General features: G+C 41.2%; 1 protein-coding gene and 1 long non-coding RNA gene across 2 annotated transcripts in view; both read left to right on the top strand.

Annotated features, from left to right (window-relative positions):
- The window catches only part of Mettl7a (methyltransferase like 7A), a 45,199-nt gene extending 19,525 nt beyond the window's left edge, over positions 1–25,674 (top strand). Inside the window, exons 2-4 of the mRNA XM_042668724.1 lie at positions 7,062–7,161; positions 14,014–14,148; positions 25,369–25,674. Coding sequence (XP_042524658.1) covers positions 7,062–7,161; positions 14,014–14,148; positions 25,369–25,433 — 300 coding nt within the window. The 3' untranslated portion in view covers positions 25,434–25,674. The remainder of the gene's footprint in view (positions 1–7,061; positions 7,162–14,013; positions 14,149–25,368) is intronic.
- Positions 14,716–24,244, top strand: LOC122098346. The gene is made up of 4 exons (XR_006145731.1): positions 14,716–14,827; positions 17,686–17,691; positions 18,651–18,656; positions 24,232–24,244. It is a non-coding gene; the product is annotated as an uncharacterized LOC122098346 (long non-coding RNA).
- Positions 25,675–26,345: the final 671 nt, after the last annotated feature.

Below are 26,345 nucleotides of genomic sequence, written 5' to 3'. Positions count from 1 at the left end.
CTGAACCACCTTCCTAGCCCTCATTACTCAACTTTTAAGACAAAAGTCCCAACTCTACTTATGGAATTGTAATCTCTTTGTACAGCTACTTAATAATTAAAAAACAAACAAAACCCTCCAGGAGTCCCACCGAAGAGGCTCAGCTACACATACCAGTAAGCTAGTGAAAGAGATAATTACTCATGAAAGGATGGGAAAAATTCCATCAGTGTCACCATTTCAGGAAAGGCTACCTGGCTTTCAAGAAGCTAAGACCACAGGCTTGAACTGCCATGCCCATACCTCCTCACCTTTCAGACAGTATTTAGTTGAGTTTCATCATGCTAGACACACATATGCATATACACATACATTGTGTGTCTATGGATCATGTTTATCTCCCAGAACCCTCTCCTTTCCCTCATCTCCTGTTGGTTCTCCTGCTAGAATCTCCCTTTTACCCTGCCTATAATTTTATATCTAGAAGTGAACATGTATGATATTTGAGATTTTGAGTTTGGCCCAGCCCACTTAACATGATGATCTCCAGTTCTGTTCATTTTTCCATTTTTTTGGTGGTTTACTGGAGATAAGAGTCTCATGGACTTTCCTGCCCAGGCAGGCTTTGAACCATGATTCTCAGATCTCAGTCTCTTGAGTAGCTAGGATGACAGGTAAGAGCCACCAGTGCCCGGCTTTCACTTTCCATTTATTTACCCCCAATTAATCCATTACAGTTGGGTTTCCATTGTAATCATCTCTCTATCATTCCAATTCTAGGGTATGTGCTGCCAAAGCAAGCACACAGTTGGATTCTACCCCTAACTGAAACTGTTCTCCACAGATCACCACTAAGAACGTTTCACAAACATATATGGACTCTGTAATGTTTGACTCTGACTCCCATGGCTTTGGGGTACTGTTTTCTCAATGGGTCTTCTCAATCCTTCTTGCCACTGCTCTATCTCAACTTTCCTTGTTGCTTCCACTTCCTCAGGCTCCATCCTTACTCCTCTTCATTTCTACATGTTTCTCTTGGTGGGAGTGCCACAGATCTGTGATCCCAATTTTCCATCTTTACACCCACCCTGTCCTCTCCCTGAGGGAAGACTGTGTTACATAAAAGTGTTAGGCACATTTTGCTCTCCTATTGCTGCTTTAACAAATTACCAGTATTGGTGGCCTAAAACAACATGAATTTATCTTGTAGTTTTGGAGGACAACATTCCAAAGGAATATCACTAGCTATCCTTCTCCCCTGCTTTAAAAAATGATCTGTCTCAATTTTCCCACCTTCTAGAAACCACTCCATGGTCTGGGGTTCCTTCCTCCATTTCCAAAGTTGGCAGGAGGACATACTCAAATCTCTCTCTGAATCTAACTTGATTCTCCTTTTTTTAAGGCAATTCTTGTAATTATGCTAGCCTCCTATAGATATTATAAATGAACAATCTCACATTACAAGGTTAATTAGCAATCTTAATTTCATCTGCAACCTAAGTTTCCCTCTGCCATATAATATCCTAACATAATCATAGATTCCGGGAATTAGAATAGGGAGATCTTTGAGGTGGGGGAGATGAGGCCTTATCAGCTAAAGTGGAAAAGAAAGTCAGGCCTAATATGTAAAAGATTATGGTACCTTCAATGACACACAAACCTGGTCTAACACAATCAAAGTGAAGACAGTGTGGAATGGAAGAGTTAACTGTCAAACAAATGCTGTCTGAACACTCTAGATTTCATAAAGAAAATTAAGTAGCACTTTGTAAGACAGTGTACAATTGCCCATGCTAATGTAATTTCTATTTCTGAAGGTTTGTTCTTTTTTTTGGGTCCGGTCGTGGGGCCTGAACTCTGGGCCTGGGTGCTGTCCCTCAGCTCTTCAGCTCAAGGCTAGAGCTCTACCAGTTGAGCCACAGCGCCACTTCCGGCTTTTTTCTTTTTGCTTATGTGGTCCTGAGGAATCAAACCCAGGGCCTCAGGCATGCAAGGCAAGCGCTCTACCACTGAGCCACCTTCCCAGCCCCTTCTGAAGAGTTTTACATAGGATCTGTTTACTCATAGTCCTTTGATGACTGATCATATTGTTCAGTCTTCCCTCCAACCCTTCCACTTCTGATCTCTTTAAAATTATGAAAGTTAAGCCAGGTGTATGGTGGGGCACACGTGTAATTCCAGCAAGTACTGTGCCAATTAGCTATCACCCCAATCCCCTAAGTGACTTTTTTTTTTTTTTTTTTTTTGGTTTTAAGGCAGGATCTTTTCTTTTCCTGTGTGGAGAGTATTAAAGTACTTTCATTTATTTTAACCATGGCATTGTTTTACTGCTCTGAAATTAGACTTATTTGTAAATATTTCATTTTACATTATAACTACTTCCTAAACCACAAAGACTGAGCTGCCCATTGACTTGTACAGATACAACTTCATTTATTTATTTGCCCAAAGCCATCTTTTTGTCAGCAATTAAAAAAAAAGTTTTCAAATAACTTTCCAACAAGAAGACAGTAAATTCTTACTACATAATAATTAGCCCAAGCTGGTCTCAATCTTGAAATATTGCTGCCTCAGCTTCCCAAGAGCTGGAATTACAGGTATGAGCCAGAAAACCCTGCTACCAAATGACTTTTATTTTTTTATTATTATTATTTTTTTTTTTTTGGTCCGGTTGTGGGACCTGAACTCTGGGCCTGAACACTGTCCCTCAGCTCTTCAGCTCAAGGCTAGTGCCCTACCACTTGAGCCACAGCGCCACTTCCGGCTTTTTTTCTTTTTGCTTATGTGGTGCTGAGGAATCGAACCCAGCGCCTCAGGCATGCAAGGCAAGCGTTCTACCACTGAGCCAACTTTCCAGCCCCAAATGACTTTTATTTTAAAGTAACAGTTTGATATTTAATTCAAACGCCATAGAATTTACCTAAAGCAGCCGGGCGCCGGTGGCTCACACCTGTAATCCTAGCTACTGAGGAAGCTGAGATCTGAGGCTCTCGGTTCAAAGCCAGCACGGGCAAGAACATCCGTGAGACTCTTATCTCCAATAAGCTACTAGAAAACCGGAAGTGGTGCTGTGGCTCAAGTGGCAGTGCACTCACCTTGAGCTGAAGAGCACAGGGACATCACCCAGGCCCAGAGTTCAAGGCCCACGACCAGCAAAAAAAAAAAAACAAAAAAAAAAACCTTACCTAAACCATACAATTAAACCATTTTAGTAATATGTACAGCATTGAACAGCCATAATCACAATCTATTTTAAGCAATTTTTCAACCTCTAAAAATACTCTACAACTAAGACTACTTGTTTGAAAGAACTGACCCCTACCAGCTGAGAAAAAGAATGTTTCCAAACTTTTATTCAGAGGTGAAGGACATTACGTTGAAATTGACCTCAGTGAGAGTATTTACAGCACTGAAATTGGAAAATGCACAGAGTGGGCCTTTTCCTCCCTCTGGAGTGCTAACACTTTTCATTATTTAAGAACACAACACTAAATCAAACACACCAGACAAGTTGGCTGTATGTGCCTTCTGGAGTTATATAACAATGACACTGCATAATTTTTTATGGTTTTCTGCCAGAATACACAATCTCAATCTAATGAGAAATAACAGGAAAGAAATAAAAATGGAGCGATATGCTATGAAATAACTGTCTGGAGGTATAGCAGTGGAGTACTGGTCTCATAAGCATGGAGCGCTTGCGAGGAGAGAAGTAGAGGGAGATTGGTCTTGCACCGCCAAATTGTCAGAGTCAGAAAAGACAACACAACAACCAGGACTAAAACAGTATTTCAGATTTAGAAAACCAAGCACTGGTCTCATGCCTGTGACTGACACCTGTAACCCTAGCTATATAGGAGGCTGAGATCTGAAGGGTTCAAAACCAACACAGCCAGAAAAGTCCTTGAGATTCTTTTTTTTTTTGTTTGTTTTTGGATCCGGTCGTGGGGCCTGAACTCTGGGCCTGAGCGCTGTCCCTCAGCTCTTCAGCTCAAAGCTAGTGCTCTACCACTTGAGCCACAGCACTTCTGGCTTTTTTCTTTTTGCGTATGTGGTGCTGAGGAATCGAACCCAGGGCCTTAGGCATGCAAGGCAAGCGCTCTGCCACTGAGCCAACTTCCCAGCCCAGTCGAGATTCTTATCTCCAATCAACCACCAAAAAGGCAGAAATGTATCTGTAAGCAGCTGAGGGACAGCATGGAGTTCAAGCCCTGAGTTCAATTAAGCCCTAGTACCAACACATACACATACACACAGTTTTCAGATTAAAGCAGACTACACAAATTGACAACTAAATGTAAAATATGATCTGGTTGGATCCTAGCAAGAACAATGTTAACTTCCTGATTTGTTAACAATGTCAACATTAGCTTCCTGATTTTGGTCACTGCACTAGGATTTGTAGAATGCCCCCAAATGCATACAAAGCACACAATGTGCCCTAACATGATGTGTAAAAGCACAACACGCTTCAATACACTCGGACAGCACAAAGAAAGGAAAACTGTTAGTAAAGGAGAAGCTGGATGCCAGTTTTTTGTAGTATTCTGGGAGCCTTTCTGTGACTATCACATTATTTAAAACTTTAAAGGAAGAGAAAAAAAAAAAACTAAAACGATGCACACTACCTGGTCTTCTGCCTTTAGCCTGAAGCCTCCATGATGGCATGGTGGAGGGAGGAGGTGAGCAAGGAAAGGTCTTCTCTGACTTCAAGGGTCCGCCGGGCTGCCCCCACGCTGCCACGTCGCCCTGGGATCACCTGAGCAGGCACAGGAGGTGGGCTCTCTTAGCTCCTTCCCTCACTCACCTGCCTGCCCTGCCCTGTGATTGGCTAGGAGCCACAAGACATCACATCCTTTTCCACAGATGCTCATGCTTACTGCTCACCTGCTCATGTATCTGCAGGGGCCACAGGTGCGAGGACACCACCGCAGGTGTCTGTGCTTATCTAGAGCAAAGGGGAAAGCTCTAGAGCTCCTGATCAGTAGCGATACATGTTGACTCTCTTGTCAACCGGTTATCTGAAGACATATTTCTCTCATAAGGACATGACAACATATTTCTCAATAAATTGTAGTTGCTGTAAATCATTTAAAAGAACCTACTTTTCCTCCCCCAGTATGCTGGTGTTTATTTATGCAGTGCTGTCTCTGAGCTACTTTTTCTTTTCTTTTCTTTTTTGTCAGTTGTGGGGCTTGAACTCAGGGCCTGGGTGCTGTCCCTGAGATCTTTTGCTCAAGGTTAACATGCTACTATTTTGAGCCACAGCTCTACTTCTGGTTTTCTGGTGGTTAATTGAAGATAAAGAGCCTCATGAAACTTTTCTGCCCCACTGGCTTTGAACTACAATCAACAGATCTCAGCCTCCTGAGTAGGTAGGTTTAAAGGCATGAGCTACCAGCTGGCTGTCCCTGAGCTCTTTTGCTCAAGGCTAGCACTCTACCACTTGAACCACAGCTCCATTTCTGGCCTTATATACATATATATAATTTTTTTGTCAGTTGTGGGGCTTGAATTCTGGGCTTGGGCGCTGTCCCTGAACTCTTCAGCTCAAGGCAAGTGCTCTACCGCCTGAGCCACAGCAGCACTTCCAGTTTTCTAGTGTTTTATTGGAGATAAGAGTCTCATGGACTTTCCCACCCGGGTTGGCTTTGAACCATGATCCTCAGATCTCAACCTCTTGAGTAGCTAGGATTTCAGGTATGAACCCATCAGCGCCCGGCCTTGGCTTTATTATATTATTTTGGTGGTTAATTGGAGATAAGAGTCTCATGGACTTTCCTGCCTGGGCTGGCTTCGAACCCAAATCCTCAGGTCTTAGCCTCCTGAGTAGCTAGGATTACAGGTGTGAGCCACTGGCTCCTGGTATCTTTCATGTCTTTAAAATAGTGTCTTCAAGAGCCCAAATTATTTTGCCACACGCTACTACCAATGAGAGTCTAGTAGTGATGGGAATCTCAGCTAGCATCAGCTTGCCACTCCCTTGAGGGTGTGTTTCTTGGTTTTCCTGTTATCAATTAGTTGGTAATTGCAGGAAAATGTGTTCCAGCCTTATAATACCTGCTCTGATCCACAGCCTCTGCCCAAAGAACGTAAGAAGACAGGACGGCAGGGTACTGTGCCTCCAGCACGTAGCAGGTATTGTGCTTTGCCACTTACAGGGTTCTATTTTCTGTTGAAATCTCATTCTTAGGAAGAAAGGAATGTGTTTGAATTTGAGAGTGAAAACTAATGTGTTGTACATTAACAAACCAAGGTGCTACTACATGTGATTGTAGTTGTTCTTGAAAATCTCTTCATTCAATCAGTGAAGGAAGACATCTTCTATTCTCTGACCTAGCACTTGGCTCATAGGAGGTTCTTGTTAAGTATCTGAATGGCTTCATAATGTCCTGAACATCCTGAAGAATTGGAGTATCATTCTCCCATTGCCTAAGACTGAAGGCGTTTACTTCCTACATTGGCACTGCCATTCTGAAAGAAAACCTGTATTTTTACTGTTGGGGGAAGAAATTCTGAGGTTTGGGTGAAGAAGCTAAGGTTCCTCAATATTCTGAATGCTGTACAGTAAAAGGATATCAAGTAATAAAATTATAACCTGTATTCATTGTGTATGTGTGTGTATGTGTGTGTGTGTGCCAGCACTAGGCTTGAACTCAGAGCCTGGGTGCTGTCACTTAGCTTTTTTACTCAAGGCTCTACCATTTGAGCCACACCTCAACTATCAGCTTTTTGGTGGTTAAATTGAGATACTCACAGACTTTCCTGCCCAGGCTGGCTTTGAACTGCTATCCTCAGATTTCAGCCTCCTGAGTAACTAGGATTACAGACATAAGCCACCCGTGCCTGGCTATCTGCATTAATTTTTACACTATACTGATGGTATCTGATGATCAGTTTCTCTGGGTAGGATTTTGAAGTGAAAAGTGTGATAGGAAGAAAGGACAAGTGTTTCAGCTTCTCAGACAGGAATGTCAAACAAATGAAGACAGAAGTATACAGAATCAATAGAATATTGGGAGAGAGAGTAAACAGTTTCTGGAATGATTTACAGTAACCACATTAATCTATTGTTACTAGAGAGAAAAATGTCTTCAGATAACCAGTGGTCAGCAGGTAAGGATGAAGGCCCATTTTCCCGATTGATCAGGAAGTCTAAGGACTCCCCGTTTGTCCCTGTAGGTAAGTATAAATCTTGGCTGAATACTGGAAAACTGTACAGGCACGATATGCATGTACATAGAGTGTTGTAACACTGCAGAATGTTTGAGGATTGAAATGTTCCAGAGAATTAAAATTTTCAGCTAATTAAAACTAACTCTAAGCTGGGTGCTGGTGGCTTATGTCTATAATCCTAGCTATTCAGGATGCTAAAATCTGAGGATTACAGTTCAAGCTTAGCCCAGGCAGGAAAGTCCGTGAAACTCTTTTTTTTTTTGGGTCCGGTTGTGGAGCCTGAACTCTGGGCCTGGGCGCTGTCCCTCAGCTCTTCAGCTCAAGGCTAGCACTCTACCACTTGAGCCACAGCACCACTTCGGCTTTTTTCTTTTTGCTTATGTGGTGCTGAGGAATCGAACCTAGGGCCTCAGGCATGCAAGGCAAGTGCTCTACCACTGAGCCACCTTCCCAGTCCCTCCGTGAAACTCTTATCTCCAATAAACTAATCTGAAACAGTCAGACGTAATGCAAGAGTTCAAGTTGTAGAGTGTTACTAGCTTTAAGTCAAAGAAACTCAAGGACAGTGCCCAGGCCCTGAGTTCAAGCCCCAGGACCAGCACAAAAAAATAAAAATAAAAAAAGCTAACTCTAAGCATGAATATGAGTTGACCTTTGATAATAATTTCTAGGATATGGTAACAACCCAATAAATGTTTGCTATCATTATTGGAAGCACTCATGCACTTTATCCATTCCATTAAAGGTCTTTCTGTAATTTTTAGTTCCCAGCCTATCCCAGAATTAATCTTTCCTGTCATGATTCAGAAATAGCAGCTCTAACAATTTATTATGCTGTCATAAATTGCCAAAATGTTTTTTTGTCCAGTAACTCTAACTTTTAAGTTATTACTATTGTTTATAGATTCTTAAGTTTTTTTCATTACTATCAGAGTAGAATTAAAAATGTCTATTTCTTTTTCTGTGGAAGCGAGATATACAAGCTTGGAAGGTCTATGAATCCATTCTGGGTAAAGCTTTGTGGGAATCTGGGGCCTATGGGTATACTTGGAAAGCATGAATTTTGTGGGGCTTTTTTTTTTTTTTCCTGGGCCTGGGGCCTGGACTCTGTCCCTAAGCCTCTCTGTGCTCAAGGCTAGCACTCTACCACTTGAGCCACAGCACTACTTCTGGCTTTTTCTGCTTATGTGGTACTAAGGAATCAAGCCCAGGGCTTCATGCATGCTAGGCAAGTACACTACCACTAATCCATATTCCTACCCCATGTGGGGCTTGTTTTGACTGTTCAGTTGTCCTACTTGCTGACTTCCCATATATTCCAGATATTAAGGTTGACGGATAAGTAAACTCTGCGTTAAAGAAGTGGTGCTACGATTACATCTGAAGTATTAGCTCCTTTTCACTTTCCCCATGTTTAGTATCTGTATACATCTTCAGTAAGAACTATATGTAGGTGGGCTTTAAAAACAAAATGAAACAAAACAATCCTAGCCATCCTAGTTTTATAAGCTCATGCTTATAAACCTAGCTATTCAGGAAGCTGAGATCTGAAGATTGAGGTTCAAAGCCAGCCTAGGCAAAAAAATCCTTGAGACTCATCTTCATTTAACTACCAAAAAGTTGGAAGTGGAGCTGTGGAAAAAGGAGTACAGTGGCAGCCTTAAGCAAAATCTGGACACTAAAAATAACTTTATTAGATCTGGGTTACATAAGTGTGTAAGGATATTAATTCCATAAGATATTTTAATTTTTTTCTTTTTTTTTTTTGTTGGTCATGGGCTTCGAATTCTGGGCCTGAGCACTGTCCCTCAGCTCTTCAGCTCAAGGCTAGCCCTCTACCACTTGAGCCACAGCACCACTTTCGGCTTTTTTTCTTTTTGCTTATGTGGTGCTGAGGGCTTATGGTGCTTATGAGGGCCTCATGCATGCAAGGCAAGCGCTCTACCACTGAGCCACCTTCCCAGCCCCTCCATAAGATATTTTAAATAGTCCAGACATGTCTATAAACCTAGCTACTCAGAAAACCAAGCTTTAGAAGTTAGTATAGCCAGAAAAGTCCATGAGACTCTGTCTCTAAAATAACTATTAAAAAGCAGGGCAGGAGGCAATACTCAAGTTATAGAGCACCAGTTGATCAAGCCAAGCAACTGTAAGGATTTGAGTTTCAACTTCAGTACTGTTCCCCCAAAAATATTTTAAATAGGTATAAGTTATATGCTTCCATTAAGTGTAATCACAGCTCTAGCAATTTCTTGTCATTATTTACATATGAGTTTCACTCAATTTAGGAGGATTTAGGAGGCTGAGGCAAAAGAATCACGCTCAAGCTTGCCTAGACTACACAATAAGAACTCATTGGAAAAGCAAAATAGGCCAGGAGCTGGTGTCTCATCCCTGTAATCTTAGCTACTTATGAGGACTGCAGTTGAAAACCAGCTCAGGCTGGAAAGTCTATGAGACTCTTACCTCAAGTTAATGACCAACAAGATGAAATTAGAACTATGACTTACGTGGCAAAGTGCTAGCATTGAACAAAAAAAACTCAGGGACAACATCTAGTTGCTGAGATCAAGCCCTAGGACCAGCACAAAACAAAAAAAAAACACCTCAGTTTAAATATACGCAGATCCCTGTAATGAACAGATTAATCACTGTGCCTGTTGTAAATTAAATTATTTTTCTGGAGACAGAGTGATTAAAGCACAAAGATTGAAGTGTTCCCAGCTAATACAATTATACACAAACCACAGAAATACTGTGAAAAACAATAATAGTTCTGACTTTAATCTCTCTAAAAGATACAAAAACCAATTTAAGTAAGACCACAACCTTGATTTGCTCAAGGGAAGAAAACCAAACTTTTGCTAGAAATAATGACAACATTTATACATATATATTATATATATATAATTGAATAGTGTAGCTATTGTTTTTTGTTGTTGTTATTGTTTTGTCGGTCACGGGGCTTGAACTCTGGGCGTGGGCACTGTCCCTGTGCTCTTCAGCTCAAGGCAAGCACTCTACAGCTTGAGCTACATCACCACTTCCGGTTTTCTAGTGGTTTATTGGAGGTAAGAGTCTCACGGGCTTTCCTGCCCAGGCTGGCTTTGAACCTCAATCCTCAGATCTCAGCCTCCTGAGTAGTTAGGATTACAGGTGTGAGCCACTGGCACCCGGCTAGCTATAAGCCACTGGCACCCGGCTAGCTATTGTTTTTTAAACAATATTTACAGGTTATCCTGTTACAGGATGATGTGTCTTATGCAGACAATTTTTAAAACTTTTAAAATTGATTATCTTAAATCATGTCTACCATTATAAACATGATCTATTGGGGCTGGGAAGATGGCTCAGTGGTAGAGTGCTTGCCTTGCATGCCTGAGGCCCTGGGTTCGATTCCTCAGCACCACATAAGCAAAAAGAAAAAAGCCGGAAGTGGCACTGTGGCTCAAGTGGTAGAGCGCTAGCCTTGAGCTGAAGAGCTGAGGGACAGCGCCCAGGCCCAGAGTTCAGCCCCACGACCGGACCTCCCACCCCCCCCAAAAAAAAAATAAATAAAATAACAAAAGTATATGTTTAAAAAAAAAAAAAAAAACATGATCTATTGGACTGGGGCTATAACTAAATGGTAGAGCATGCAAAAGGCCTGGCACTGAACAATAAAAGGGCCCTAGCACTGAGCCATAAAAATATAAATAAATACAATTTATTTTTCCATTCAGAATTGTCTTATGATCACTGTTAAGTTCTCAATATACATTATATATCCTTAAAGTCTGTAGACCCAGTGTGGTGGTACACACTGTAACGCCAGCTACTTGGAAGGAATAGATCAGGAAGATTGTAGTGCAAGGATAACCCAGAGAAAAAAACTTAGTAACTTTTTCTTTCTCTCAACAAAAAAAATCTAGTTATGTAATCCCAGCTAACTAGGTGTAATAAAGTTCTCTATCAAAGGCCAGCCACAGGAAAAAACACAAAACAGTATCTGAAAGATAAACTAAAGCAAAAAGGATTGGAGACAAGGCTTAAGTACAAGACTTTACTGCTCAGTAAGCATGAAACTATGAATTCAAATCCTAAAGTGGCATAAAAAATTTTTCTGTATTGACAGATTAGGTTTGCTTCTTTCATTTGAATTCCTATGTAAAGGTTCCAATGTAAAGGTATGTATATTAATACTAGGTGTTCTTGCAAAAGAAATTTTTATAAGTAGACAAGTTTTCTTCTGTTTGGTTTATTTGCATTGTTTTGTTTTTCGTGGGAGACAGTGTAGCCAAGAACATTTCTGTGTCACTTTCTAAATTTTTCTTTTGCTTATTTCCTTGTAGTATATTCTCTAAAGTAACAATTCCAGGTGAGGCAGCATTAAAGTTTACTGTCACTTTTATTATTTCTTTCCCTCTCTCTCTCTCTTAAAATAGAGCAATATCTCTTTCACTTTACCAGATTTATTCCTTATTTGATAAGAGAGGAACAAAGCTAAACATTCAAAAGCTATGTTTGTGGGATCAGCTCTTTTACGAGCTAAGTGGCTAGCACCAGATAATGATCTTGTAGTATGAACAACTGGAAATCAGGCATCAGGAAACTACAAGTTACCATATGATTCCATGTATGATTCAAGTTACAAAACTTACATAGTTTTGAGGGTTTTTTTTGGGGGGGGGAGTCAAAAGTACAAATATTAAATCCAAGAATGTTAAGGACCTACCTTAAGCTCTGGTACATCCAATTTAGCAGTGTTCTTTTTGTTTTAATACTTGACGTTTCCTTTATTTGGTCATTTATATATGATAGCTATAAATGCAGCACTTGGTTTCACTCTCAGTTATTTTCAATGATTTTGCCAACAGCACACACTATTTGATCTTGTTCCAGAGCCTTTCTACCTCACTATACTAATTTCTTTCTGTGCTGGGCTCTGCCCTGATTCTGTCACTCACAGCGTGTTCTTAGGCTAGGAAGCTAAACAGGCCTCACATGGTGTGCCAGCTCTGAACATGTATTTTTACTGTCTGGGTTGAGATAGTGAAACTGGCTGTGCCTGAGTTCCGTCCATTATAAGGACTGTGATTGACTAGTAATGTCTGCCATGCCAGACATGCCAGTCATGGATTCAGAAGAGACCAAGACCTATGTACTACCCTATCTTCAATACAGGCTATATAGTCTCTTTGACCAGGTGTTTGAGAGGCATCTTGAAGGCCACATAGCACCAAGTGGCTTCCCAGAACCTGAATGGAAAAATGAAAGTCCAAGCTATAGGCAGGTCAGGGCAGCGCATGGGGGATCTGATCTGCAGTTTATAGGCTCTGCTGGTATAAGTTTCTTATCTTCTGAACTGTGCCTTGTCTGAAGGTCTGGATAAACTGACTGGACCTGAGTATTAGAGGCAAGTTAAAGAAAGACTTTTTGTGTGTGTGCCAATCCTATGGCTTGAATTCAAGGCCTGGGTGCTGTCCCTGAGCTTCTTTTTCTCAACGCTAGTACTCTACCATTTGAGCCACAGTACTACTTTTGGCTTTTTCTGAGTAGTTTATTGGAGATAAGAGTCTCACAGACTTTCCTGCCTGGGCTGGCTTCAAACTATAAGACAGTGGTCCTTTGATCTCAGCCTCCTGATTTCTTAGGATTACAAGTGTGAGACACCTGTACCTGGTTGAGAAGGTCTTCTTTCCATGGCACTTACCTAAAAATGACCTTATCCTCTGGATAAACCACAAATTTTCTCCAAACGAAACAAGCCTCCCTTCTAGCATGACCTAGTTAAATATCAATCTTGATTTCTTTCTTTTTTTTTTTATTGCCAGTTGTGGGGCTTGAACTCTGGGCCTGGGTGCTGTCCCTCAGATCTTCAGTTCAAGGCTAGCACTCTACCACGTGGGCCACAACACCCACTTCTGGCTTTTTCTGCTTATGTGATACTGAGGAATCGAACCCAGGGCCTCATGCATGCGAGGCAAGCACTCAACCACTAAGCCACCTTCCCAGCCCAGTCTTGATTTTTAATCAGGTTTAGTTTTGGAGAACACAGTCTGAGCAGACATCTCACAGGGGAGCAGAGCTTCCCTTACTCCCCCACAGTCCGGAGTAGGGAGGACTTGATACAGCACACTTTGGGATGTTGTGGGCTCTGTGTGCATGTCCAGGTATCTGTTGAGTCCTCCATTCCATGCTCACTTCCAGATCCTTTCCATTTACCACTTGTCCGAGTGTTTTCAAAGTGTGTCCAAAGTGTTTTTCTGGCCGCCTGTGCCAGAGTCATCTTGTCCAGACAATTCTGATTCTCCTCCTTCTTTCTGCCCATCCCTATACCTTCTAGGAGATTCTCTGTGTCTCTTTTCTTCTCTTTTCTCTCTCTCTCTCCTTTCTTTCTTTCTCCTCCCTTCCTCCCTCCCTCTCTCCCCCACTCTCTCTCTCTTTCTTTCTCTGCTTGGTCGACTGAACTCTGTGATGTGCTCTGGCCTCAGGATCTCCTTCTGGACTTCTTCATACCTGTTCATAAGCCAAACGATGCCCTCCAAGAAGAAAATTCCACCCTTGTCCTCAAGTGACAAATCAGTCAAAACACAAGTATACTAAAAATATGGTATAAAATTAACTCAGTCTCTACAATAAGGTATATATGAATCTCATGATTAGACTTGGGTCCCATCCTCATGCACTCCTTATGTATATACAGGTATTCCAAACTCTGAAAATATTTTCAGGTACCAAGCATTTCAGATAAGAGTTACCCAACTTGTGTCTTGCCTGCTTGTCTTCTAGGCACTCCTCTTTTAGAGTCTTTTGTTTAACTCTCTAATGGGAATTCTTGCTTGCTATTTACCTAACTTATACCTTTAAAATTCACAGGTCTAGCAGGTTTTGTGACTGTGGTGTCATATGGGCTTTACAAGTTAAAGTACAAAAGAGATGAGAAAGTATCCATTCATCTAATTCACATGCGAGTTGCTGCCCAAGGATTTGCTGTAGGAGCTGTGACTCTAGGTAACCTGTTTAATTTGTCTCTTATGTTCATCTGTTTTTCAGAGTATTCATGCTTACTCTGTTCATCCACAATAGCAGATTCATATTGTGTTAAGATAATATCATGGTTACCAGGCATCAATGGCTCATGCAGATGCCAGTGGCTCACACCCGCAATCCCAGCTACTCAGTAGTCTGAGATCTGAGGATTGTGGTTCCAAGCCAGCACAGGTAGGAAAGTCTATGAGACACTTATCTCCAAATCCCAAAAATATGTCTCTGGAACAAAAATGATCTTCACTGAGATTAAGAAGAGAGAAAGGGCAGATTTGATAGCTTATCTCAAAAAAGCTACGAGTAATAGCCACTGCCTTATTTATTTATTGCAAAATAAATCTTTCATGACTTTCTAATGTGTACTATAATTTAATTGATCTCTAACATCAGAATTCAGATCATGAATGGCTGACAGCATATTTTTGGAAGGTTCTGATTTAAGTGAAACTGGCTTGTGGTTAAGTGAATATAATCTTACAAAAAGAATACTGTCATTGTTTGCTCCTTCTGTGATATGATTGGACTTAGTAATGGTCAATATTTCAGCAAAATAGAGAATAATAGCATCTCCGATTGGTTTTATATTGAGATTTATATAGCTAATTATAAGAACATCTTTAAATACTGGGGAAATCTCTTCACTGTCTCAGAAACAAGTAAGATTAACTCATTTTAATTTATGATCATTAACCTGTTAAAGGCAATGGTTGATGATGAGGAAGCAATGTCTATATTTTTGGTTTTAACTAAGCCTATTTAATTAGAATTCCCTGTGTCTAAAATATTTTATTGAAAGGTATTTATTGTGGCTTATGTATAAATGTCAAATAAAGAATATTTAATACTTCCCACATTTTATAGTTGATCTGTAAGTTCAGATGCTTTTAAAAGTGGCCATGATAGATAAAATAGCAACTTGATTTTTTAATTCTTTACTAAGATAGACTAGGTTATAATTCAGGATTGTCTTTAAGCAGCTATTTGGAAACAAAATTGTGCAACTACTATGTATGTATGTTTGATAGTGATGCCTTTTGCCAATTTCCTAGAGAAAAATGATTCAAGTAGAGGAGACAATTTGTAAATTATGTGGCCATAGGACTTAAGATAATTAAAGATAAACACATAAAAAAAAACCTGGTGGGGCTGGGAAGGTGGCTCAGTGGTAGAGTGCTTGCCTTGCATACATGAGGCCCTGGGTTCGATTCCTCAGCACCACATAAGCAGAAAAAGCCGGAAGTAGGGCTTAGGCTCAAGTGGTAGAGCACTAGTCTACAGCTGAAGAGCTGAAGGACAGCACCCAGGCCCAGAGTTCAGGCCCCATGATCAACACAAAAAAAGAAAAAAGAAAAAAAGAAAAACCTGGTAAGAATGAACATGGTCCCATTAGTGAACTAGAAAATGTGTGGTTATAGGGCTGGGAAGTTGGCTCAGTGGTAGAGCGCTTGCCTTGCATGCTCGAGGCCCTGGGTTTGATTCCTCAGCACCACATAAGCAGAAAGAAAAAAGCCAGAAGTGGTGCTGTGGCTCAAGTGGTAGAGCGCTAGCCTTGAGCTGAAGAGCTGAGGGACAGCGCCCAGGCCCAGAGTTCAGGCCCCATGACCGGACCAAAAAAAAAAAAGAAAATGTGTGGTTATCCTCTATAATAACAGTAGTGGAGGGCACAGTTGCATATGTCTGTAAACCCAGCAACCTAGGATCTCAGGTTCAAGGTCAACCCTGGTAAAGTTGGCAAGACACTATCTCAAACACAAACTAAAAACAAAACAAGAATGGGCATACTGTACTTGCCTACAAAGTTTAAGGCCCTGGGTTTAATTACCAGTATTGGGGGAAACAACAACAAGGGAAGGAAGGAAAGAAGGAGGAAAGGAAGAGAAAGGGAGGGAAAGCGGGAGGGAGGGAGGCTACCTCATCTATAAAACTCACTGAGAGCAGTAGCTAAATTTCCATGGGCTGGGAATGTGGCTTAGTGGTAGAGTGCTTGCCTAGCATGCATGAAGCCCTGGGTTCAATTCCTAGGCACCACAGAAACAGAAAAAGCTGGAATCAGTGCTGTGGCTCAAGTGGTAGAGGGCTAGCCTTGAACAAAAGAAGTTCAGGGACAGCCCAGGCCCTGAGTTCAAGCCCCTGGACTGGCAAAAAAAAAATTACAGCCTCTAAATTTTCAGCCTATTTGAATAGCAGCTGTAGTTTAACTGGGAAAAACATGTTCAGAAGGTCACAAATTTAAACAGACTTGTTGAGTTTGATGCTTTGCACAGTGGCAGATTCATAGCCAGTGAGGTTTACTAAGGTGCAATTATTGCTAACTGAAAACTGTTCACAAATATGAGCAATAGGTAAATCTTTTTAACATTAATTAATAAATTAAGACCTACATAGTCAAATCCAAAGAAAAGGTATAAAAGTGTTGTGGCTAATTAGTTAACCAAAGTTAAATTTGCTAGCTATCCAACTGTATGGACATAACAAGAAGACAACTTGGGGGGTAAATTATCCAATTTTTTGTTGTCTGTATTAATGAGAAAAGTTACAATGTCCTCTGGTCAGAGTACAGTGGGCCTACAGCTAGGTCACAGATCATTCCATGAAGGGCATAGGGCTTAGGAACAGGAACTTACGTAAGGTCATTTTATTATAAACTGCACTATGAGGATTTTGAACCAAGTACAAGAAACATTACTCCAAAGTAACAGTCCTCATATATGTATGTATGTATGTATATATGTATGTATGTATGTATGTATGTATGTATGTATGTGCCAGTGCTGGGACTCAAACTAAAGGTGTCAGCAATGTCTCTTAGTTTTTTCTCTCAGGGCTGTGACTTGAGTCACAGCTCCACTTCAGAATCATTTTAGTGGCTAAAAGGAGATAAAACAGTGTCATGGACTTTCCTGCCCAGGCTGGCTTCTAATAGCTGTCCTCCCATTTCAGCCTCCTGAGTAGCAAGGATTACAGGCATGAGCCACCAGCTCTGCTTCACTTTAATACTACATCTTTATGAAGTATGCATTTCACTTGTGTTGTTATCCTCCGTTCACAGGATACAACCTTGTATGAGATTTCCACAGTATCAGCCTCATGGCAGTGAGGGTTAGGAGTGTCTTCTTGGACACTCAGAGCTTTTAGGCCCCTCCCAGAGCTTTGAGTTAGGAATTAAGAGCCCTGAGCTTATTATTTTCTAAATAACTAAACTCATTCTATGGCTTACTTCTACTAAATGTTCTATGGCAGTAGCTACCAGATAACTCATAAACTGGCTTAGAAGTACTTGATTCAAGTATTGAAAGGTGATAATTTAAGAAAGTGAGACAGGCACTGGTAGCTCACTCCTGTAATCCTAGTTACTTAGGAGGATCGTGGTTCAAAGCCAGCCCAGGCAGGAAAGTACAAGAGACTTATCTCTAATTAACAAGCAGAACACAGGAAGTGGAGCTGTGGCTCAAAGTGATAGAGCACTACCTTTGGGCATAACAGCTCAGGGACAGCCTCCAGGCCTGAGTTCAAGCCACATAACCAACAAATCAAAAAAAAAAAAACAGTTAGGAAAGTGTTGACATTGCATGTCATGGCCTTTTTCTAGCATCCCATCATGGAAGAAGTTCATTAATGCCTTTAAATGTAACCAAATCAAAGATTTAAACCCACATATCCCAGAACTGTTCAGAAAACCTATCTTCAGGGCTCTGGCAGCTCTTGCAAAATACTTTTAGGATCATCCAAGTCTCAGTCAGAAAAGAAAAACTACCAGTGGTCAAATATAAACAAGAGCTTATTGTAGAGATAGGACATTCAGTAATGTTGGGAGCTGAGTAAGCTGTCCGTGTGAAGCTGTTGCTTATGTTTCTAATCCTGGTCCTCAAAGCAATAGTGAGGAAGAAAATATAAACTGGATCAGGAATATGCTGGATCTCAAGAAAACATTCTCCCGTCTGGCACTGGTGGCTCATGCCTGTAATCCTAGCTACTCAGGAAGCTGAGATCTGAGGATTGTGGTTCAAAGCCAGCCCAGGCAGTAAAGTCCACGAGACTCTTATCTCCAGTTAACAACCAGAAAACCAGAAGTGGAGCTGTGACTCAAAGTGGTAGTGTGCTAGCCTTGAGCAAAAGAGCTCAGGAACAGTTCCCAGGCTCTGAATTCAGGCCCCACAACCAACAACAACAAAAAAAGGAAATCAAGCCTAAAGAGATTGGCCTTGTCAATGCACAAAAAGAGAGATAGACAAAGAAAGGAGAGAAAGGAAGGAAAGAAGGAAGGGAGGGAAGAAGGAAGGGAGGAACGAAGGAATGAAGGAAGGAAGAAAGAGAGAGAGAGAAAGAAAAGAAAGAAAGACAGAAAGACAGACAGACAGACAGAAAGAAAGAAAAAGAGAGAGAGAGAAAGGAAGAAAGAAAGAAAGAAAGATTGATTTACTCCCGGAGTCTCAGTTTTCTAATCTATAAAATGGAAAACAGGTCAGGTATCAGTGGCTTATGCTTGTAACCCTAGCTTTTCAAGGGATGAGATCTAAGGACTGCATGAGCCATGGGTGCTGGGCCAATTAAGCCCCCCAAAAGCTGGAAGTGGAGCTGTGGCTCAAGTGGTACAGTACTAGTGTTGAGAGAGAAAAAAAAAAAGCTCAGGGACAAGTGCCCAGGTCCTGAGTTCAAATCACCAGGACCAGCACCAAAAAAACAAGGTGGAGGGGGCAGGGAAAAGTTTTTATCTCAGAGGGTAGATTTGGTATATTGGTATATAATAAAAGCTATGTCCCGAGAATCTGATATGGAACTTCTAAAACATCTGGAATTTCCAGAGCAATAGTGCCTCTATTTTTCAAGAATCTCTTGATGCTACAGGAGTGGGACTACTCAGAGTACAGTTGCATCTGAGGTGAGGGCAGTGAGGCAGGTACCATCTCTGAAACCTGGGAACCTGATGTGTGCAGCTCCAGATGCTTAGAGTCAGTGTTGCACTGTATTCTGGTCTACAAGATGTTGTCTAAATAGCTCTTTTGTAAAACAGTGAATGTGGCTGGCTCACAAGAGTACTTATCAAACGTTAGCTACCGTGGTTTTGTCTACTAAATATTCATCCTCCCAACCAAACCTACTCTTTGATCTTCTTTCTCTATGTTAGTGAAAGGCAAAACCTTCCATCTGTACAAACTATAAACTTAGGACTCCTCTTCGATTCCCTTTACTTTCCCCAGGACTTGGTAGCCAAGTCCTCAATGTTTCTGGAGTCCATTCTTCTCTATTTCCAATGCCAGTTACTTAGTTGAGATCCAAATGCATTGCATAATTGGTTTTTCTGTCTTTATGGGTTTTTTTTCTCCTTTGCAAATTATCACTAGCCTTTTCTTTTTCCTTTATGTATATTCCTAAATATAACTATATCAATATAATATATATAGTTTCTGTTTTGTTGGTTTGGTTTAATATATCTAACTATATTTTATATATTAATAATTATGTATATATAGTTTCTGTTTGGTTTGTTTTGTTTGTTAGGCAGGTACTCTAACCTCTGAGCCAAGCCTCATTTTTTTTCTTTTCTTTTCTTTTTTTTGTCAGTCATGGGGCTTGAACTCTGGGCCTGAGCACTGTCCCTGAGCTCTTCAGCTCAAGGCTAGTGCTCTACCACTTGAGCCACAGCACCACTTCTGGCTTTTTCTGTTTACATGGTACTGAGGAATTGAACCCAGGGCCTCATGTATGCGAGGCAAGCACTCTACCACTGAGCCACCTTCCCAGCCCTTTTCTCTTTATTTTTAAGGTAGGATCTCACTTTTGCCTAAGCACTTGTGTAGTTATCACATCTATGTTAAATTTCCTGGCAGCTAGGATAACAGGAATGCACCGACTCATCCAGCTCTTTCTTGAGAAAGTATCTTTTGAAATTTTTTTTCTGCCCAGGTTGACTTTGAACTGTGATCCTGATAATGTTAGCCTCACAAGTATTTAGGATTAACAGGCATAATCACCAATGCCTGGCTGGCTGTTTGTTTTGAGATAGGGTCTGCCTCAGCCTCCTGTTTGCTGGGGAGTATAGGTCCACACCACCATACCCAGCCCTTTTAACATGTTTTCTTGATGAAATATGTATTTAGAGAATAGCATATAAGACTTAAATGACCAGATTATCAACTCATTGTAGAATGAACACCCAAGATTATGTCCAGAGATAGAATATTACAGAAATCTTTGCTAACTATAGCCCCCTCGTTTTCACAGGTAACTGCTAATCTGGATTTTATAATTATTTTCTTCCTGTCTTTCTAGGTAAACATCTGTTTATCTCAAAAAGTTTTTTTTTTTTTTTTGGTCCGTTGTGGATGCTGTCTCTCAGCTCTTCAGCTCAGCCACAGCGCCACTTCCAGCTTTTTCTGCTTATGTGGTGCTGAGGAATCGAACCCAGGGCCTCATGCATGCCAGGCAAGCACTCAACCACTAAGCCAACTTCCAGCCCCTCAAAAAGTTTTGTATTACCTGGTTCTGACCGTTCTGTAAAATAGATTCTTTTTCTTTTTTGGTTGGTCATGGAGCTTGAACTCTGGGCCTGGGTGCTGTCCCTCAGCTCTTCAGCTCAAACTAGCACTCTACCACTCGAGCCACAGCACTACTTCTGGTTTTCTAGTGGTTTATTGGAGATAAGAGTCTCATGGACTTTCTTGCCCAGGCTGACTTTGAACTGTGATCCTCAGATCTCAGCCTCCTGAGTAGCTAGGATTACAGGCATGAGCCACTAGTGCCCGGCAGTAGATTCCTTTCCTATGTGTCTTCTGTATTTAAACATTTTACCTCCCCCTTTTATCTTGTACCTTTCAGCTCATAGCCTTTAAACTCCCATAAGCATCTGGTTTTGTATCAGCTTATCTAAGGTGTGATTTTTATTTTTTTTATTTTTGTCATTTGTGGGGCTTGAACTCAGGACCTGGGAGCTGTTCCTGAGCTCTTTTGCTCAAGGCTAGTGCTCTACCACTTTGAGTCACAGTGTCACTTCTGGTTTGGTGGTTAATTGGAGATAAGAGTCTCACTGACTTTCCTGCTTGGCTGGCTTTGAATCATGGTCCTCAGATCTCAGCTTCCTGAGTAGCTAGGTTTACAGGTGTGAGCCACCTGTGCCTGGCTCTAAGGTATAATTATTATGCTTCCCTAAATCCCCTTCCCTGCATAGTTCTTGGTTAGCTTGGCTCATGTTCTAAAAGATTTGGAATATGAGCATGGACGTAGCAGCTGCAATATTCTTTTTACATCTTGAAGGCTGACATGCGGGGCATCAGGTTCTGTTACAGCTTGTACACACTCTGATTTTTTTTTTGGCTGGCTCAGCTCCCTTTTGCTGGGCAGCAGCCAGGCCCACTGCCTTTTCAGCTTATCTTACTCCGAGGCCAGCTGTGGTTTTCTCCTTGTCTCCCATGACAGGATAGGGAGATGGTTGTTTTTTTTTTTCTGTTGTTTTTTTTGTTGTTGTTTTTGTCAGTCACGGGGCATGAACTCAGGGTCTGGGTGCTGTCCCTGACATTTTTCGCTTAGGGCTAGTGTTCTACCACTTTGAGTCATAGTTCCACATCTGGTTTTCTGTTGGTTTATTGGAGAGAAGAATTTCTTAGACTTTACTGTCTGGGCTGGCTTTGAACCACAATCCTAGATCTCAGCCTCCTGAGTAGCAGACGTGAGTCATCAGTGCCGGACGGGAGAATGTTTTCTTGAGTTCCAGCATATTCCTGCAGATTCCAGTTTATATTTCCTTCCTCACTATTGCCTTGAGGACCAGGATTAGAAACATAAGCAACAGCTTCACACAGACAGTTTACCCAGCTCCCAACGTTACTGAATGTCCTTTCTCTACAATAAGCTCTTGTTTATATTTGACCACTGGTAGTTTTTCTTTTCTGACTGAGACTTGGATGATCCTAAAAGTATTTTGCAAGAGCTGCCAGAGCCCTGAAGATAGGTTCAAGTCTTTGATTTGATTAGATTTAAAGGCATTAATGAACTTCTTCCATTATAGGATGCTAGAAGCAGGCCATAACATGCAATATCTTAAAGTATCACCTCTCTGAGAAGGGATGGGTTAGGAGTGATGGGTGACAATGTCAGACACTTTGTATTCATATACTGTTTTGTAGAATGGGAACTTCTTTGTAGAACTACTTAAAAATAATAAAAAAAATTCAGTATTTGAATCAAGTACTTAGAGAAAGCCAGCCTATGGTAGTTACTGCCATTGAACATTTAAGTAGAATTAAGTAGAATGAGTTTAATTATTTCTGAGCATGCTAGAAGTTGTGAAAAGAAAATAATTAACTCAGGGCTCTTAATTCCTAATACAGAGTTCTGGGAGAGGCCTAAAATCTCTAGTGTCCAAGAAGACACTCCTAACCCTCACTGCCATGAGGCTGATACTCTGGAAATCTCATACAAGGTTGTATCATGTGAATGGAGGATAACAACACAAGTGAAATGCATACTTCATAAAGATGTAGTATTAAAGCGAAGCAGAGCTGGTGGCTCATGCCTGTAATCCTTGCTACTCAGGAGGCTGAAATGGGAGGACAGCTATTAGAAGCCAGCCTGGGCAGGAAAGTCCATGAACTGTTTTATCTCCTTTTAGCCACTAAAATATATCTGGAAATGGAGCTACCTGGGATATTTAACCAGATCCAGTCTTAAATGTTTAATTAATAAAGAAAAATTAAAAGCCAGGTGCCGGTGGCTCATGCCTGTAATCCTACCACTCAGTAGGCTGATATCTGAGGATCTCGGTTCAAAGCCAGCCTGGGCAGGAAAGTCTGTGAGACTCTTTTTATTTTTTGTTGGTCATAGGGCCTGAACTCTAGGCCTGGGTGCTGTCCCTCAGCTCTTAAGCTCAAGGCTAGCACTCTACCTCTTGAGCTGCAGTGCCACTTACGGCTTTTTCTGCTCATGTGGTGCTGAAAAATCGAACCCAGGGCCTCATGCATGCAAGGTAAGCACTCTACCACTGAGCTACCTTCCCAGCCCCTCTATGAGACTCTTATCTCCAATAAACGACTCAGAAAACTGGAAGTGGCCCAGTGGCTCAAGTGGTAGAGTGCTAGCCTTGAGCTGAAGAGCTGAGGGACAGTGCCTAGGCCCAGAGTTCAAGCCCCACAACCGACAAAAGAAAAAAAGAGAGAGAAAAGAAAAAAAAACAAGAAAAGCTTTCAGAAGTGGAGGAAAACTGTACTCAAAAACAGACTACAGTTATATTGTTTAAGTGCACATTTCAAGGGCATGTATGGTTGTTTTTATTTTTTTCAGTTCTAGGCATTAAACCTAAGATGTGTTTTCTAGTTTCTTTTCTTTCTTTTTTTTGGGGGTCCGGTTGTGGGGCCTGAATTCTGGTCCTGAGTGCTGTCCCTCAGCTCTTCAGCTCAAGGCTAGCGCTCTACCATTTGAGCCACAGCACCACTTCCGGCTTTTTTCTTTTTGCTAATGTGGTGCTGAGGAATCGAACCCAAGGTCTCAGGCATGCAAGGCAAGCGCTCTACCACTGAGCAACCTTTCCAGCCCATGGTCTCCCTAAATTTTGTCCAAATTGGCCTTAAACTCACTATCATCCTGCCTACATATCCCAAATGGCTGGGATTATAGGCATACACCATCACTTCTGACCACTTACGTACAATTTAAAAGCTTGAGTATTACCTATCTTTGGGATGTGGAAGGGTCTTACGTACAATGATGGAGGAAATCTAACTTAGAAATTTAACTGGGTGGGCTGGGTAGGTGGCTCAGTGGTAGAGCATTTGCCTTGCATACCAGAGGCCCTGGGTTCGATTCCTCAGCACCACATAAGCAAAAAGAAAAAAGCCGGAAGTGGCGCTGTAGTTCAAGTGGTAGAGCACTAGCTTTGAGCTGAAGAGCTGAGGGACAGCGCCCAGGCCCAGAGTTCAGGCCCCATGACCGGACCCAAAAAAAAAAAAAAAAAAAAAAGAAATTTAACTGGGTTAGCAGTGAAGCAGCAGGTGTGAATTAGGTACTTTAGAAAACACCAATATTTAGGTGTTGCAGTAACTATCTCTGTCCAATAAGGACAGAGAAGGGACAAGGAAATTATTCCAAGATTCCTTCAGAATCTGAGAATGTTCCTTCCACACATACAATGATTCAGGCTAAAAACAAAATTGTTTTGGTTTGAATTTTATGCATTAACTCTAGTTATAATAATATTTCACTAGAGAAGTATGCATCAATTTGTTATCCTTTGGAGACACAAGAACTTCTTAACATTAGATTCTATGAACTCTATAAAGACAGTAATGAGAAGTCTCAGAAGAAAATTGAAAGGAAAGTGAAGAGTTCGTTTAGATAACTAGGATTTGATATTTTGATCATGGAGATAGCAAGGGGATTGAAAGGGGGCTATCACTTGGAGTTTAAATCTTGGAGTCCAACTTGCTTTTAGATGTGAAGATTTGCTGACATCCCAGGAATTCATGGAAACACTTCCCTCCTTCCCCAGTGAACTTCACTTGTCTGCTTCTCTGTCACCATGGACCCAGGACCTCATGGAAGCCACACTGCCTAAACCCACAGCTAATTCGCCCACTATACTGTAGAGCCCTAAAACAGGGGTTAGATCCATTCACATGTTTCTCTTGAGACATTGTGCACAAGCAGACAAGCTAAATTAAGTGATACTTATTATTTTTTATCTTAAATTGAGCCAAATTTGCCCAGTTTCTTTTTATTTTTCCCAACACTTTAAAATTCAAATTTGAGGTGGCGTAGTAACGAGCTTATTCAGGACTCTGATTATCTTCTTTGTTGTTGATCATGGGGCTTGAACTTGATGCCTTGGCATTGTCCCTGAACTTTTGTGCTTAAGGCTGTCCCTCTACCACTTTCAGCCACAGCTGCACTTCCGTTTTCTAGTGAGTAACTGGAGATATGTCTCATGGACTTTCCAGCTCAGGCTGACAATCAGATTTCAGCCTCCTGGGTAGCTAGGATTACAGGCATGGGCCACCAGCGCCCAGCTTCATATTCACCTTAGATGACTCTTCAGAGTTGTTTCTACAAGCCACTTGAATTGGTAGAGAAGTCATAAGTTGGTAAGAGAAGGTTTTGTTTGTAAGTTGTAGGTTAATTTCAGAAAAGTACAATGCAAGAAATCCAGTGTTTATTTCCCATGGACACTCTAAGTAATGTATGTTTTTCTACTTCTAGGTGTTCTCTATTCTATGTATAAGGATTACATTAGACCTCGATTCTTCAATGTGTCCAAAAAATGAAGCTATAGGCTGGAAGCAAGAAAGACAAGAGCTTCCGGCAATCCTATGAAGAATGAATTTTCAGTGTGTAGCAAACTATACTGAAGAAGTATTACACAGAACTCTCCTAGGTTTTGTATTAAGTCTCAAATGTTTAAGAAGTTGACTTCCAAATCCACAGCAGTTGGCTAAGAAACATTCCTTCTTTATTTTGGTAGTGGGTTTTAGGTAGGCATTCCACTATTGAGCCATGCCTCCAGAACTTTTTCGCATGGGTTATTTTGACAGTCTTTTTAGCCAGGTATGTACCTGGACCACAAGTCTCCTATTTTATATTTCCTATCATAGCTGGTATAACAGGTTCATAATAATACACCCAGCTATTTATTGAGAAGAGGTCTTGTGAACTTTTTGCTCCATCTGCCTTGCAGCTACCAAATACCTAGTATTACAGGTGTGAGCCACCAAACTAGGCTGACAGTTCTTCTAGATACTTTTTTTCCTGACTTTTTCTTTTATTGCAGTACTGTGGATGGAATAAAGAGCATGTAGGTAAGTGCTCTACTACTGCACAAGAGTCTCAGCCCTAAAAAAAAAAAGGCATTTCTAACGCAGCTACTGGCAAGATACTGCTCTCACTATATGTTCAGCATGTAAAACAGATTAAGTGTACTTTATTATAGAAGCCAGTACTGGGGCTGGAATTCAGCGTCTTGTGCTCTTGCTTTTTTTTTTTTTTTTTGTGCCAGTCTTGCCTTGGGCTTGAACTCAGGGCCTGGCACTCCTCCTTAGTTAAGTTTGTTTTTCTCCTCAAAGCTCTACCACTTGAGTCACAGTTCCACTTTGTCTTTTTGGTGGTTAATTGGAGATAAGAGTCTCATGGACTTTCTTACCCAAGCTGCTTCAAACCGTGATCCTCAGATCTCAGCCTCC

Source organism: Dipodomys spectabilis, unplaced genomic scaffold (genome assembly GCF_019054845.1).
Source record: "Dipodomys spectabilis isolate Male_0828 unplaced genomic scaffold, ASM1905484v1 ptg000477l, whole genome shotgun sequence".
In the NCBI taxonomy this organism is placed as follows: Eukaryota; Metazoa; Chordata; class Mammalia; order Rodentia; family Heteromyidae; genus Dipodomys; species Dipodomys spectabilis.
Note: the sequence above shows the minus strand (reverse complement) of the source record. Positions and strands in the feature narration are given on the sequence as shown.